The sequence below is a fragment of the Temnothorax longispinosus genome, chromosome 4 (assembly GCF_030848805.1).
Source record: "Temnothorax longispinosus isolate EJ_2023e chromosome 4, Tlon_JGU_v1, whole genome shotgun sequence".
In the NCBI taxonomy this organism is placed as follows: domain Eukaryota; kingdom Metazoa; phylum Arthropoda; class Insecta; order Hymenoptera; family Formicidae; genus Temnothorax; species Temnothorax longispinosus.
In genome coordinates, this window is record NC_092361.1 from 17352443 (window position 1) to 17371082 (window position 18640).

Here is an 18640-nt window from a genome sequence, read left to right on the forward strand (position 1 = left end):
TTACTATCCATCCATTGCCCTAGTCTCTCTCTCTCTCTCTCTGCCCTATTACTTGCCCTATATCCGCCTCCCCCTTCCTCAGTAGTTTTATACCCTCTGAACTAAATCCGTTTTGCCTATAGAACATCTCTCTCTCCTCCCCCACCATACCCTTTTGTCCCTCACACTCTTTTTCCTTCACGCATTCTACTACCAATTTTCTTTCCCCCATCTTCATAGCCTTTTCCTCGAACCTTACTGCTCTATTTCCCGCAATTGTACTTAACTTTACTCTCCCCGTTTCCTTATAAACTATATAGTCCGGCGTACAGGAGTCGAGGCCAAGGGTCCACTTTACATACTTTTTATGTATTCTTTCCAATTTTTCTCTTTCTTTCCAACCCCAGATCTCTGCCCCATACATTATCACCCCAAGTACTAAATATTTAAATAATATCATCCTTCTCCTAAAATCATCCCTGAACCTACGTTCCCCCACCCCCCATACCTGCCTCATCACTATATTTGCCTTCTTCTTTGCACTCTTGATCTGTCCGTCGTCGCTTCCATTCCTCCTCAACTCGTATCCCAAGTACTTGTATTCCTTCACTTCCTCCAGTCTCTTTCCTTCCCATTCCCATCCCACCTCCTTTCCTCTGCCTCCTCCTCTTCTAAAGCACATAATCTTTGACTTCTCTGTGTTCAACTGCAGTTTTTTCCTTCTTAGGTATCTCTCCAGTCTCCTTATCATCTCCTTCATTCCATCCACACTTTTTGCCAGCAGCACCAGATCATCAGCAGATTTATTAAATAGATTATCGTATTTCACTCATCACACTGAAATTCGTGAAATCGTAAGTTTCAAGATTAATTTGTTGAAATATATATATTATTTAAATAATCATTAAATAACGTACAAGAAAATATAAACAAATCAATAAAATATGCATTAAAAATAATGTATTTCGTTATTACAGAGTTCACAGTTTTTATTGCAAAGATTTCATGCACCACTTAAATTTTGCTGAATCGAATTTTTTCAATTTGGCTTCAAATTTCTTTGTAAGGTACGTTATTTTTGTCATGTATACATACAACAGTCACATTCGAAACAAATATTTAATAACAGAACTTACACACTGTCATTTTTTTAGTCTACAACTTCTATTGCAACTGTTTTAATTATAATAATACAAGCACAAGGAAATAACTAAATATTTTAAACAAGTTATGACAGAGTTAATAAAAAATAGTTTAAATAAAAATTCATGTATATTTCATGAAATATGCATTATACGATATCTTCTAGATTTGATTTGATGTACACATGTTAATATTGAGAATAAATGAGTGAAAAATATAACAAATATTTTATCCAATATTATAAAAGATAAATAAGAAATATTCTTTATTTATATGCTTGAACAAATTTTATCTGTCCACAAGTCTCTTCATTATTAAAAGAATTATTCTTTGTGTATAGGTTTTTATAGTTATATATAATCTAATTTGATAATATTATTAATATATTATTTATTATTATAAATATAATATTATTATAAATATAAAATTATTATATATATAATATAACTTTTAATATCATTAGAATAATAATAAATAACAATAGATTTCTTTTTTGTTATTATTACATTAATAGTTATATATAATATAATTTCTATCATAATAAATTAAGAAGCACTTCATAATTGCATACATTATATTTAACATATTTATTTATTATAATTTATTAATTATAATTTATTAATTATAATTAAAATCTTTCTCGTTTAATAAAATGTTTATACATGTACGATACTATAATATAAAAATTAAAAAATTAAAAATTAATGTATCAAAAATAATATTCATATTTCTGATATATCAACTTATCCGTTTTATGTTAGAACAGGTAGTATATCCATTATCCTGTTTTAATAGATTATGGCATAGAAATTATAGAAGGTTGACAACTTTAATATCTATAAGTGCCTTATTAATTGAAATTACAAACATCCATTATCGTTACCATATAGTGCCACTTATGCAACTAACTGACCAGAAAAATGTAGTTTGAAATAGTAACCGTGTGTGCAATGACCAAAAATATTCAAACAATTTTAACGCCATTTCTAACGATCAGTTATGTGTTTGGTTTAAGAATTGCTAATTTGTCTATAGATCTCTCGAAACTATGGTTTAGTTTTTTATATATGCTGTTAGTTTGGTTGATTTACTATTTTCTTTCGACAGATACATTAGTGTATTCTATTCATGAATCTTATCCAATTGAGTACCACATATGTTATTGGCTGGAGATGTTTATGACTTCATTATCAATCGTGTTTGGTATATATCATAATAAGGTAAGAAAATGTTAATACATATTGCCATTACTATAATAAGCAATTTTGAACGTATTCCACAGCTAAATTATAATAAAATATTAATCTAGCACGCGTTGAGAAAGTTCTTTGCATATTTGATAAAATAATTATTTAAAAATAATTCTGTATAAGAATGTACAAAAAGAACGCAATAAAAATGCATTCAATATTTGATACAAGATATTGTATTATATTACTAAATTTTTTGGTTCAATACTAATTACCTATACTTGCTTTACTTTGTTTGCTTGTCTAATTGTAACTTCTTCAGAAATTCCAGAATTGCTTAAAGAGGTTTGATATTGTTGACAATACGCTGTTAAAACTCGGAACAGTAACAGATTATGACAAATTACATAAAAAATCATTATGGATCGTCTTAGGATGGTTCGTAGTAGTTATATCAATAAATAGTATAACGGCACTGTTCGTAAAAGCTGAACATGACTGTGACATTTTAACTGCTATGATTGTCGTCTTCACACGAAATTACTCTTTTCATATTAATGCTATCGGTGACTTGACTACTGCAACTATTCTTGGGTTGGTACAACTTTTTATACATATAACAGTTATTTCATAGCATAATCATGTGTATAAATTAATAAAACTAAATTATTATAGATATAAAAATTCAAGTTAAAATTAAATATTTTTAAATTTGATACGGTACACTTATCTTCTAATAATAAAATTATCCAGTAATTTTTTTCTTTCATATGTTTAGTTACATAGGATTAAAATTTGATCAAATAAATAAACACCTTCAGGATTTGACAGGAGATGACAGATCTGGAATAAAATTGACTTCGAAAAATTTCATGATACACTCGCATCGACACAGACTTTCGAAAGCTCTAAGCAGTCAATGTATAATATGGACTGTTATGTAAGAAAGTATACGTAAATTTCGGCAATTAAATGCAGAAATTTTACTTATTGTTAGTAACATTTAATATTGTGTACGAGCAGACATCTCCAATTGGAATTACGCAAAATATCCTGTGAGATAGACTCAATATTCGGAACGCAAATGTCTTTAAAAATGGCATGCTATTTTGGTTGGTTAGCGTTCGAGTTACGCTCAATTTTCTATGGAATACTTATCGACAATTATATAAAAACTGATAAAATAATGAATGCCGCAATGAACCTATTATGGTTTTTCCATAATGTTTCTAAATTTCTCCTCATTAATTATGTATGTGAGACAGTTAGCAACAAGGTACTGATTCTCTACATTTAATTTCAAATAATATGTACTTAAAATTGGTTTTCAATAACTTGACAGCTAAGTGATATCCTATTTTAAATTACTGTATTAGAAGCAACTTCCATTTTATTCAGCATATTCTAATTTTAGGCAAGTGCAACAGGAAATTTAATGAATAAATTAATGTATTCCAATTGTGATGTTAAAGTTCGTGAAATAGTAAGTTTTAAGATAATTTTGTATTAGAACGTTATTAAAATAAACATTTAATAATGTCTAAATAAATAATATAAATGTCCAACAAGATACCTATATTAAAAATAACCCATTGCATTAATATAGATTTCACAATTTTCATTGCAAATGGCTTATGCACCACTTAGATTTTGCGGGATCGGATTTTTTCAATTTGGCTTCAAATTTATTCATAAGGTACGTTATATATAGGTATAATATAATTACATATAACTTAAATTTCTGATAAATATTAAAGACAAAAATTTATACATTGTTTTTATTTTCAGTTTATCATGTCTCTTGCGACCGTTTCAGTTATAGTAATACAAGCAGGTGAAGATAAGTAAATACTTTTATCAAATTTCAGTTTTATATGTATTCAGTTTCAGAGTTCATAAAAAATAGTTGAAATTGTAATCACTGTATAGTGTATATTGTCCAACTTATAAAATGCATTATGTGATACCTTCTAAATAATAGTTTGATATGCTCACATTAGTACTGAAAGAGAGAATTAATAATTGAGAAAGAGTATTTAATAACATTTTTATGTAGTACAAAAGGTAAACGATAAATGTTCCCTATTATATATTTTTATATTAATTTCGTCTTTCCACGATTCTCTTCATTTAAGAGAATTAATGTTTGTCCAAAGCTTTATATATATATAATTAATCAGATAATACAAATTGCACCATAATGAAAAGCAATTCGTTGTACTTACATATGTATATTTATAATATTTCTATACTATCTATTTGTTACAGCTGTAATTGTGATTAAAATGTATCTTATGCTGTTTGAAAATAATACGCTTACGTGCTATAGCACTGTATAAACGCTCGGTTCAAAAAATAAAAAACAAAAAAATGTCAAGAACAATATTTATATTATTTGAACATGTCTGTTACGTATAAGAAGAAGTACTTTATTTATCATCTGTCCTATTTCAATTATGTCGCATAAATTTTAGTAGATTGATTACCTAATATCTATAAGTGATTTAATAAAAATTACAAAGATCCGCTACTATTACTATTCGATGTATTTTATCCAATAATAATTATTCGTTATCTTATATTTTCCTGACAAAAATTCCGAAGCTGCTTAAAAAAACTCGATATTGTCGACAAGACACTGCTTGAACTCGAAACAGTAACAGATTATGATAAACTATATACAAAAACACTGTGGCTCGTTTTAGGATGGTCCATAATAGTTACATTAATGAATTGCGGTACAGCGTTATATCTGAAATTTGAATATAATAGCGACATTGTAACAGCTATTCTTTTCATCTTTTTACTAGCCTACTCTTTTCATATTAACTTTCTCGGTGATTTGATTATTGCAAGTGTCCTTGGGTTAATATATCTTTTTATTGCACATGTACACACAATCACTAATATTTTATAGCATTGTTTATATAAGTATATGCATAAATATTTCATAATTTTTTAAGTATTTCAAAAAATCCAGATACAATAGAGCTACAATACAATTTACAAATAACAATTTTGTTACCCATCAACTTTTTTTACGTTTAGATATACGTAGGAGTAAAGTTTGATCAAATCAATAAACAACTTCAAAATTTAATAAAAAATAATAAACATAGAGTAAAACAAGAATAAATGAAATCAGCCACTAATTTATTGATTTAAACGATTGCATTCAGATTAAACTTTGCTACATATTTACTGGTTTTTTATTAACAATTTAATCCACAAAAATACTATAAATTGAAAAATATCACTTTTTTAAAAAAGAACCGCCAAATTAAATTGCCCTATACCACAAACATCGAAAAATTATATATTTTATAGCACTTCCCGGAAAATTCTACCCCTACTTCATATAGAATTCTTTGAAATTTGGTAAATTATTTCCGGAAAAATTGGAAAAATTTTGGAACCGGTTTCCAAAATACAATTCATTAAGATTCGGTCAATTATTTCCCGAAAAATTGGAAAAACCAGTTTCCAGAAAATAGATAACGAAAAACTATACACTCTATAGCACTCCCGGAAAATTCTACCCCTATGGTTTTATACAAATTCGGTCCAATAGTTTTTAAGTTACAAACGGTCCACCATAGAATTAAAAAAATTAAAAAAATCGGTTTCCAGAAAATAGATAACAAAAACTATAACTCTATAACTCGCCGAAAATTTTACCCCTATTTTATATGGTTTTAATACAAATTCGGTCCAATAGTTTTTAAGTTAATAACGTTTTTTTTTTTTTATTTTTCTAATTCTTACGGGTGCGGGTGGTGTATGTTTGAACGTTCTGTAAGAAGCCTCATAACTCGCAAAGTACTTAATGAAAAATGACTTAGTTATGAGTGTGTTTTGGAAAGCTCTCGAAATAAGCTACAATTAAAGATATGTAAAAAAATAGGGGGTTCTATATAAAATATTGAAATCGACATTCACGTGACTACCTTCAAATGACTATCCAAGGTCAAACCAATGACACCAATCTTATGTCCCCCTTGAAACCATACAACTTTTATCTGAAACATTTTTCTCAATAACGCTTAGTTTTCCAAAAAATGCTTGATACGGGCGCGCTGATGCACATGTATACTTGAAGTATACACTCTAAATACTTCCGTTTAGGCTGGAATTGACTAAATATTACTTCCAAGGGTATAAGGAAGTGATTCCAGCCATTTTGGCCCAATTTTGAAGGGGTGGCCGAAAAACAGGCCTTAGGACCCTCCTCCTTTAATAATATTAATATATTCCAATTGTGATGTTGAAGTTCGTGAAATAGTAAGTTTTAAGATAATTTTGTATTAGAACGTTATTAAAATAAACATTTAATAATGTCTAAATAAATAATATAAATATCCAACAAGATACGTGTATTAAAAATAACCTATTGTATTAATATAGATTTCACAATTTTCATTGCAAATGGCTTATGTACCACTTAGATTCTGCGGGATCGGATTTTTTCAATTTGGCTTCAAATTTCTTCATAAGGTACGTTATATACTAAGGTATAATATAATTACATATAACTTAAATTTCTGATAAATATTTAACACACAAATTTATACATTGTTTTTATTTTCAGTTTATCATGTCTCTTGCGACCGTTTCAGTTATAGTAATACAAGCAAGTGAAAATAAGTAAATACTTTTATCAAATTTCAGAAGTTATCAGTTTCAGAGTTCATAAAAAATAGTTGAAATTGTAATCACTGTATATTGTAAAATTTATAAAATACGTTATGTGATACCTTCTAAATAATAGTTTGATATGTTCACATTAGTACCAAAAGAGAGAATTAATAATTGAGAAAGAGTATTAATAACATTTTTATGTAGTAGAAAAAAGTAAACAATGAATGTTCTCTACTATATATTTTTATATTAATTTCGTCTTTCCCCGATTCTCTTCATTTAAGAGAATTAATGTTTGTCTAAAGTTTTATATATAATTTAATCAAATAATATAAATTGCATCATAATGAAAAGCAATTCATTGTACTTACATATATTTATAATATTTCTGTATTATCTATTTGTTACAGCTGTAATTGTGATTAAAATGTATCTTATGCTGTTTGAAAATAATACGCTTACGTGCTATAGCACTGTATAAACGCTCTGTTCAAGAAATAAAAAACAAAAATGTCAGAAACAATATTTATATATATATATATATATATATATATATATATATATATTATTTGAACATGTCTATTACGTATAAGAAGAAGTACTTTATTTATCATCTGTCCCATTTCAATTATAATATGTCGCATAAATTTTAGTAGATTGATTACCTAATATCCATAAATGCTTTAATAAAAATTATAAAGATCCGCTACCATTACTATTCGATGCATTTTATGCAAGTCAGCAAAAGAAGAACAGTTTGAAATAGCAACAGTGGGCACAATGAGTCAAAGTATTCGAGCGATTTTAACGCCGCTTCTGATGATCAGTTATGTTTTTGGTTTAAGGATTGCCAATTTATCTACAGGTCACGCAAGACTATGGTTTAGTTTTTTATATATGCTGATAGTTTGGTTGATTTATTTTTTTCTTTCGATGTCAGCCTTAATACCTTATTTTTTTAAGTTTTATTCCACCGATTACCACATTTGCTTTTTACTGGAGTTGTTTATAACATTTTTGTCGATCATATTTGGGATATATTATAATGAGGTAAGAAGATATATTCAATTATTAATAATAAAAAATTACAAGCTTTGCACATTCAATAGTTATAAATTTTTAACTTATAATTAAATGTTATCATTTTATTTATTGGTTTAATAAAAAAATTATAGGGGTGGTTAAGAAAACATAAAATCTCCACATATTAATTTAATAACTCTTGTCGATATATATACATATATACATACATATATATATATATATATATATATATATATATATATATATGTGTATGTGTGTGTGTGTGTGTGTGTGTGTGTGTGTGTGTGTGTGTGTGTGTGCTATTTGGTGTCTAAACTGTAATACTATTATAAATTTTTTAAAATAGTAATAATTATTTGTTTACTTATATTACTTATATCTTCTTCACAGAAATTCCGAAGCTGCTTAAAAAAACTCGATATTGTCGACAAGACACTGCTTGCACTCGAAACAGTAACAGATTATGATAAACTATATACAAAAACACTGTGGCTCGTTTTAGGATGGTCCATAATAGTTACATTAATGAATTGCGGTACAGCGTTATATCTGAAATTTGAATATAATTGCGACATTGTAACAGCTATTCTTTTCATCTTTTTACTAGCCTACTCTTTTCATATTAACTTTATCGGTGATTTGATTATTGCAAGTGTCCTTGGGTTAGTATATATTTTTATTGCATGTACAATCACTAATATTTTATAGCATAGTTTATATAAGTATATGCATAAATATTTCACAATTTTTTAAGTATTTCAAAAAATCCAGATGCAGTACAGCTACAATACAATTTACAAATAACAAATTCGTTACTCAACTTTTTTTACGTCTAGATACTTAGGAGTAAAGTTTGATCAAAACAATGAACAACTTCAGAATTTAATAAAAAATAATAAACATAGAGTAAAACAAGCTTGGGGAAATCGCATGACGCATCAACGCAGATTTTTGAAAGTTCTAAGCAGTAAATGCATCATCTGGATAGTTATGTAAGAAAATTTTTGGAAATTCTAATCATTTGCAGCAATTTTATACTGTAAAATTTAACATTGTAGACATCTTTATTTGGAGTTACGCAAAATATCCCGCGAGGTCAACTCAATATTTGGAACAGAACTGACTATTAAAATGGCATATTATTTTTCTTGGATAGTGATTGACTTACGTATAATTTCCTCCGCAATACTTATTGACAATTATGTGAAATCTAATAAAATAATATGTATTGATCTATATTTAATCTGGTTTTTTCATAACGTTTGCAAATTCCTGCTCATTAATTACGTGTGCGAAACCGTCACTACCAAGGTATTCATTTTAAAAATAATTTTAAAACATTAATTTTTAAAATTTACTTTAGAACTGCGTTATTAAATAATATCCAATATGTTAAATTAGTAAATTAGATACAACTTAATTTTACATATATTTTAATATATTTTAATTTTACAGGCAAAAACAACAAGAGATTTAATAAATAAATTATCGTATTCCACTTCTGATATTGAAGTTCGTGAAATTGTAAGTCTTAATATAAATTGGCTAGACATTATTAAAAGAAATATTGAAAAAAGAAAAATATAAATAATCTAAGTAAATATAAACAATTTATAGAATATAAATTAAAAATAATCCATTGTATTTTTTAATACAGATTTCACAATTTTCATTACAAATGGCTTATGTACCACTTCGATTCTGCGGAATCGGATTTTTTCAATTTGGCTTCAAATTTCTTTATAAGGTATGCTACATTTATTATCTAATTACATATCTACTAAAAGTAATAAAATAATTGTAATAAATATTTAAAACAATATTTAAAACAAAAACTTATATATTAATTGTCTTTATTTTTAGTTTATCATGTCCATTGCGACTGTTTTAGTTATAGTAATACAAGCAAATGTAAATAAGTAAGGAATTTTATTATAACAGAATCATATTAAATCATGATAAAATCACAAAATATTGTTAACGATAAATAATAATCAATCCACATAATGTCTAGTATTTATAAAACATGTTATATAATATAAATATTCTCTAGCTAAAATATGGTTTTATATTCCTGTATTAAGACTATGGGAAAAAGTAATAATTTAAAAAAAAATTAATAACATTTTCTTTAAAAAAAAAAACAAGTGGTAAATATTCTATTATGTTTTCATATCTATTTCTACGCTTTTTTCCAATTTTTCATTTTATAAGAATCATTCTTAACATAAAATTTATTTATATGATAAATAAAATTGAATATAATTTGTACCAACAAAAACCAGTGCTCTATAATACACAATTATATTTATGTATATAATCTATTTATTATTATAACTAAAATCTTTCATGTGATGTTTAATTAATAATATTTTAAGATTTCTGCTATAAAATACAAATGCTTAGATAAAAAAATAAAGTATGTTAAAAATAATATTTATACTTTTGTTATATAAATATCTATTTTATATAAGAACAAATAGATATATACAGATAATACCTATCATCTATCCTCTTGTGATCCGATCGCGTCGCGTAAACTTTATAGATTGATTATACCTTAATATCCATAAGTGCTTTAATAAAAATTACAAAGATCTACTATACCATTCGAAGGTGGTACTACTTATACAACTATCTAGTCAACAGAAATGCAGTTTGAAATAGCATCGGTATGTGCAATGACCAACCGTATTCAAACGATTTTGACGCCATTTCTGATAATCAGTTATGTGTTTGGTTTAAGAATTGCTAGTTTATCTAGAAAACATTTAAAACTATGGTTTAGTCTTTTATATATACTATTAGTTTGGTTGATTTATTATTTTCTCTTAACGTCTGCATTCATATCTTCTTTTAATAAATATAATTCCATCGAGTACCACATTTTCTATGCCCTGGATTTGTTTATAACATTACTGTCAATCGTGTTTAGTGTATACCATGAGAAGGTGAGAAAATAGTAATATGTAGTTATTAATAATAAACATTTTCAAATATATCTGACTACTACAATATCTAAAGTAACTGTAAAGTTTTTCCATTATAATTCATTACTTTATATATATGTTTAGTAATAAAAATTGCCACAAAATCATGAAATTCCTACATGTTGACGCAATATACACAGATAAATACACTTTTCTTACTTAAATCAATTAATTAATTAATTTGTACCGTATAAAATAATGTATAAAATAACACAATAAAAAACTATTTATATGTCTTTAAAGAATAAGATTACATACGATATTAGACACGATATTAGCTATATAAAATCATCAAATTTCTGAACAAATAATTACTTATCTCATTACATCTTTGTAATAGAAATTTCGAAACTGTCTAAAGAAGCTTGATATCGTGGATGACACGTTGCTTAAACTCGGAACAATGACAAATTACGATAAGCTACGTAAGAAAACAATATGGCTCATCTTAGGATGGTTCCTGATAGTCATGTTAATGAATTGTGGGACAGCATTATTCGTAAAACATGAATTTAAGTGTGATATTGTAGCAGCCATGCTTCTCCTCTTTATACGAAACTACTCCTTTCATATTAACGTTATCAGTGACTTGACTACTGCAACTGTTCTTACGTTGGTACATCTTTTCATATATACGATATTACTTTATAGCAATTATATGCAATTAAATTAATAATGCTAAACCATCATGCAGAAAAACTTGAAATTTTTTTAAAATATTTCTAAAAATGTTTTTAGATATACATCTATTACCTCTTAATACATTTACTTGCTAATAACAATATCATTATTCACCAACTTCCTTTTTATATTTAGATATATAGGACTAAAGTTTGATCAAATCAATAAACACCTTCAGGATTTAACGAAAGATGACAGATATGGAATAAAATTGGCTTCGAAAAATCTCATGATACACTCACATCGACACAGACTTTCGAAAACTCTAAGCAGTCAGTGCATAATATGGACTGTTATGTAAGAATTAAAGTATACGTAAATTCCAGCAATTAAATGCAGGAATTTTACTTATTGTTAGTAACATTTAATATTGTGTACGAGTAGACATCTTCATTTGGAGTTAAACAAAATATCTCGCGAGATAGACACATTACTTGGAACACAAATGTCTTTTAAAATGGCATGTTATTTTGGTTGGATTGTGATTGACTTACGCATAATTTTTTCCGCAATGCTTATCAACAATTATATAAAAACTAATAGATATATTTGTGCTGTTCTACATTTCGTCTGGTTGACTCATAACGTTTTGAAATTTCTGCTCATTAATTACGTGTGCGAAACAGTCAGCGCCAAGGTATTGATATTTATTTAATTTTGAAAAACTTCTATTTTCTTTAAAAGATACAACTTGACTATTAAATACATTTTATTATTAAATCAGAAACTGTTTCAATTTTCAACATATTCCAATTTTAGGCAAGTGCAACAGGAGATTTATTAAATAGATTATCTTATTTCACTTGTAATGTTGAAATTCATAAAATCGTAAGTTTTAAAATAAATTTACTAAACGTCATTAAAATAAATATTATGTAATTAACATTTATTTCCATACAAATAACCAATAAGATTGCATTAAATGTGATTCATTGTATTAACATAGATTTCTCAGTTCTCATTGCATATAGTTTATGCACCACTTAGATTCTGCGGAGTCGGATTTTTTCAGTTTGGCTTCAAATTTCTTTACAGGGTACGTTATACTTATTACATAATTACATAGATACTACAAATAGTTACTTTCGTGAAATATATTTAAAATAAAAACTTATTCACTATCTTTATTTTTAGTTTATCGTGTCCATTGCAACTGTTTCGATCATATTAATACAAGCGTACACAAAAAAGTAAGCATTTATAAGATATATAACAAATTTACAAAAATAATTTAAATAATAATCTGCATATAATGTATAATTTATAAAACATATTACATGATATGATTTTCACACAAATCTCAAGGAAAGAATAAATATTTCTCATATCTTATTTTCATATCTCACATTTTAATATTATTTTCAATTAATATTATTAGATGGTTATAACTCCTCGATCAAATAATAAAAAACAGAAATATCATAAACAACATTAATATCCGCATATTTTAATATTACATTTTCAATTAATATTATTGGATATTGATTCAGATCAACATTATATAATTTGATAATATTGTTAGATAGCTATAATGACTCTTCGATCAAATAATAAAAAACAGAAATGTCATAAACAATATTAATATCTGCATCTTATATGTTTGGGTAAAAAGAAGTGACATATCCATCATCAATTCTTTTCCGATAGACTGCGATATAAACTAGAATAAATTGATTATTTCATTATCTATAACGCCTCAACGAAAATTACGATCTACTATTCTTACTATTCAGTACAACTGATGCAACCATTTGGTTAGTAAGAGAAGTATAATTCGAAATCACAACAGTGATTATCATATACGCAATGAAGAACATTTCGTCAGCTTTATTGCTACTTTTGACGATCAGTTACGTATTTGGTTTAAGAATTGTTGAATTTTCAACATATCACCAAAGATATTTCAATCTCTTGTACATGCTGCTCTTCTGGTCGGTTTATTATTTCCTCTTCAGCTATACAGTAATGTCTTACGTTAGCATTGATGTTTATTCTCTTACATATCGTATTTGTATTTATGTGGAGATTTTCACAATGTTATTGACAATTGCAATTGGAGTGTATTATAATAAGGTAAGAAAATCTCGTCATTAATCGCTCACTCAGTAATAAGTAATTTCAGTTACATTTCGAAATAATACAAATTCATTGTCTGTATTATTATAGAATTAAATTTTACATATAGTAATAAAATTTTTAATTCATAACTTCTATATTTGATATTATATTTTATATTATAATTTATTATTCCTTATCTCTTATCTTATTTTTATAATGAAGAAACTTGTCATAAGAATATAAAATGCTTTGCATATTGATACAATATATATAAGTTATTGTTAAATTTCTTTTTTTAATATATTTAACAAATTATTGTTTCATGCAAAAAAGAAATATATTATAAAAATGCTATTTATATTCAATTACATCCCTTGGAACTTAAGATAATTACGTTATTAGACATAGGATAGACAAGTTTTTAGATAAACATTATTTCTTTGTGCATTATCACGCATTGCGTTTTACATCAGAAATTTAGGGACTGCTTAAAAAAGCTTACGATTGTGGACGATACATTGGAAAAACTTGGAACAACAATAGATTACCACAAGCTGTATATGAAGACGATATGGTTCGTCTTAAGTTTGATCATAATAGTCACATTATTAACTTATATAGAGACTCGATGGTTGCAAAATGAATACAATTATGACGTTACAACAGCTATCTATATCGTCTGTATAATAAATTATTGTACTCACGTTAATTGTATTAGAAGTCTGATTTTTACGAGTATTCTTGGGTTGGTATATCTTTTATATAAAGAAGTTATCTTAGTAGAATTATATGTATAAGGGAGACCGGGGCTCGTTGACACAAGAGACAAGTTGGCAATGCATACTGTTTATGTATTTATAGCGAAAAAAAACAATGAAAAAGTTATCACAAAATATATATCTCTTTTATGACATGCGTACTTTTCCCAAAGTTTTATTTTAACCAAACAAATATTACAACAGAAATAGAGAAAACTCTGATTCAAGAGGTAGCAAGTAAATCAAGCGTTTAAAAAAATCGTATTGACGTACCATTAGTTAAAAGAAAAGTTTCTGTTACTATACAACATGTCATTTTGAGGAACAACAGTAATTTATTGTAATAAAATGACTCAAATCAAACGTATGTAAGGATGTGGTATATTAGCTCATATCAAGGCACGCTTAGCTTGTTGTTGCCGCGCGCGTGAGACCCGTGTGAGTATGTGATTTACTACCTACAATGCTGATAGAAGCTAGATATATATTTACATTTTACATTAATATTTTTACTTTGGAGAAAGCTACATCTAAAATAGTTTCCAATTGTTTTTTTGCAACAGCATTTTGCTATTCAATCATTCAAAATAACTTTAAAACATATAATCTTTATCAAGAAGTACATATCTGTTATCCGTTTTGTGTTTCTATTACATTTTCGTTAATTTAACATAAACTTTTGTCGCATAACCAACTTACTCTACTATCAGGGCAAATTGGCTACAATGCAGCATGTTCGTATTTCACTTATTACAAAGAAACTATACAGTATACAGGAGCGTTCCTGGTATGAAAATGTAGAGAAAGGTTATCTCTATCATATTAGTACTGTTTAATCATGATAATTGGTTCTTTAAAAACTCAAATGCCGAAATTGTGAAAACTGTGCCAAGGAGCCTTGGTCTCCCCTAAATTAATGAAACTATATTAGTAATACGTGTAAAAGGAATTATATTTCTTTAAAATCTTTTAAAGATTTAAATGCAATATATTTTTGCATATATATATGCTAATGGTACGAAACATTATCCACTAATCTTTTCTCTATTTCAGATGTATAAAAATAAAGTTTGATCAAATTAATAAATTTCTTTGGAATTTGACAAGAAATAAACATAGAATAACGGCAATTTGGGAAGATCCTGTGTTACATTCGCATCAATGCAGATTTCCAAAAGTTGCAAACAATGACTGGCTGATTTACGTTTTAATGTAAAAAATAAATGTAAATTCTAAAAATAATGGTAATTGCATATAATCAATTTAAAATATTGCATTTACTCAGGCATCTTTATTTGGAGTTATATAAGATATCTCGAGAAATAAACTCGATATTCGGAGTAGAGATAACTATATCCATAGTATGTTACACCTTTTGGTTAACGCAGATGGTTTATGAAATTATGAACATAATATTTATCAACGATTATGTAAAAAGCAACAATAAAACATTGTCCATTGTTTCCTATCTAATTTGGTGTTTCTACTTCATCTTTAAACTTCTGTACATTAATTATGTATGCGAGAGAATCAGCACTAAGGTATTATTCTATATTCAAACTCAAAATTATTTTGGAATAATTTTTAACAATTATTATTAATATAACACTATATGACTAAATTAAAAACAATCTTAATTTTGCACAAATTTTAGGCAAATATAACAGGAGATTTAATAAATAAGATATCTTATTCCAATCGTGACATTAGTCATGAAAACGTAAGTTAATCTTAAAATAAGTTTGTTAAATATTGTTAAAATAAAACATACAAATTTAAGTTTAAGTAAAAACAAATAAACAAAAATGTATGTATTTAAAAGGGTCACTTCGACCAAGCTCCGATTAACTTAATCGTTGATTAGTCCATTGGAAATGACCAATCGCATTGCTCATGAAGCAGATTGACAAATGACTAATCAACGATTAAGTTAATCGGAGCTTGGTCAAAGTGGCCCTAACCCATTATGTTAATATAGATTTCACAGTTTCTATTGCAAATAGCTCAAACAAAACTCAAATTCTGTGGGATTAGACTTTTCCAATTTGGCTATAAAGTCTTTCATGATGTACGTTGTAGTTTTTATATGTTTATTCACTAAACACGTATTTATAATAAAGATATAAAAAATAAGATTGCTTTTTTTCAGTTCTCCAAGTATACTGTGACGATTTTAGTTATATTAACACAGATGCATATGGATAAGTAAGCGTTCGAAAAAGTCATGATTAATATAATGTATGAATAACTTAAAATACTGAAAAATGAAAACGTTGACAAGTAAAGTATCTAATAAAATGTTTTCTAAACATGCATTGGTTGTTATATATTTACGCTGTAAACTAATTTATCATTTTCTAAAAAAATTATGTTATAAACAAAATTAATACTTTATACTTTACGTTCTATTTTTATACCAAGTATCTCTTCCTTCTGTTTTCCTTACAATTATTTTTTACACATAACACGTAAAACATTTTTATATAATTTATCAAAAAATATATTTCTATTAGCTGGTTACCCGGGTTTCGCCCGGGAGTCGTTTTTTTTTCAAACAACTTCATTTGTGTTTCAATATCCTTAATCGAAAAAAATTCCTTTATCAGTTCGGACACCGATTCCCAAAAAAATCGGTAACGAAAAACTATACAGTTTATAGCACTCCCCGGGAAATTCTACCCCTATTTTATATACAATTTTTTAAGATTTAATTAATTTTCCCGAAAAATTCGAAAAATTTTTTATACCGGTTTCCAAATAGATTGGTAACGAAAAATGATACACTTTATGACACTCCTTGAGAAATTCTACCCTTGTTTTATATAAAATTCTTTAAGATTCAGTCAATTATTTCCCAAAAAATTGAAAAAATTTCGGATACGGGTTTCCAAAAAAATCGGTAACGAAAAACTATACACTCTATAGACTCCCCGGAAAATTCTACCCCTATTTTATACTTTCGGTAAAAATTCGGTCGAATAGTTTAAGAGTGTATAAAGAACAGACATACATACAGACATTCTATTTTATATATATAAATTAACTTAAAGCGCTACATGTTGTAAAGATTATTTACGTTTATATATTTTTTCATTAATACATTATCATTGACATCAATTTTATCACTACATTGTCAATTTTAAAATAGACATTATTACATATTTCAAAATTACATTTGCTATTTCATATTTTTTTTACTCACATAATAGCACTGTACAATAGTAAAAAAAAGAACAAAGAAAAAACTATTATATGTCTTTATATAAAGAATAAGATACATACGACATTAGACACATAAGCTATATAAAATCGTCAAATTTTTGATCAAATAATTACTTATCTCATTAGGTACATCTTTGTAACAGAAACTTTGAAACTATCTAAAGAAACTTGATATCGTAGATGACACGTTGCTTAAACTCGAAACAATGACAAATTACGATAAACTACGTAAGAAAACAATATGGCTCGTCTTGGGATGGTTTGTGATAGTCATGTTGTGGGACAGCATTATTTGTAGAACATGAATTTAAGTGTGATATTGTAACAGCCATGCTTCTCCTCTTTATACGAAACTACTCCTTTCATATTAACGTTATCAGTGACTTGACTACTGCAAGTATTCTTACGTTGGTACATCTTTTTATATATACGATATTTTTACATTACTTTATAGCAATTATATGCAATTAAATTAATAAAGCTAAATTATCATGCAGGAAAACTTAAATCTTTTTGAAATATTTCTAAAAATGTTTTTAGGTATACATCTCTTAATACATTTACGTTTAATATTGTGTACGAGCAGACATTTTCATTTGGAGTTAAACAAAATATCTCGCGAGATAGACACACTACTTGGAACACAAATGTCTTTTAAAATGGCATGTTATTTTGGTTGGATTGTGATTGACTTACGCATAATTTTTTCCGCAATGCTTATCAACAATTATATAAAAACTAATAGATATATTTGTGCTGTTCTGCATTTTGTCTGATTGTCTCATAACGTTTTGAAATTTCTGCTCATTAATTACGTGTGCGAAACAGTCAGCGCCAAGGTATTGATATTTATTTAATTTTGAAAAACTTATATTTTCTTTAAAAGATACAACTTGACTATTAAATACATTTCATTATTAAATCAGAAACTGTTTCA

The 18640-nt window shown here is 26.8% G+C and overlaps 2 protein-coding genes and 1 long non-coding RNA gene across 3 annotated transcripts in view; 2 read left to right on the forward strand and 1 right to left on the reverse strand.

Annotated features, from left to right (window-relative positions):
* LOC139812403 (uncharacterized) overlaps nucleotides 1-18640 on the reverse strand; it is a 339231-nt gene that overhangs the window by 194221 nt on the left and 126370 nt on the right. The gene's annotated exons all lie outside the window — the stretch shown is intronic.
* Nucleotides 1824-5832, forward strand: LOC139811509 (putative gustatory receptor 28b). The gene is made up of 7 exons (XM_071775781.1): nucleotides 1824-2342; nucleotides 2635-2906; nucleotides 3091-3252; nucleotides 3336-3588; nucleotides 3727-3795; nucleotides 3919-4008; nucleotides 4101-5832. Exons 1-7 carry the CDS (start codon nucleotides 2073-2075, stop codon nucleotides 4158-4160), a joined length of 1176 nt encoding a protein of 391 aa, XP_071631882.1. The 5' UTR covers nucleotides 1824-2072; the 3' UTR covers nucleotides 4161-5832.
* LOC139811437 (uncharacterized) lies at nucleotides 11259-16760 on the forward strand. The gene is made up of 3 exons (XM_071775725.1): nucleotides 11259-11634; nucleotides 12028-12302; nucleotides 16469-16760. Exons 1-3 carry the CDS (start codon nucleotides 11388-11390, stop codon nucleotides 16580-16582), a joined length of 636 nt encoding a protein of 211 aa, XP_071631826.1. The 5' UTR covers nucleotides 11259-11387; the 3' UTR covers nucleotides 16583-16760.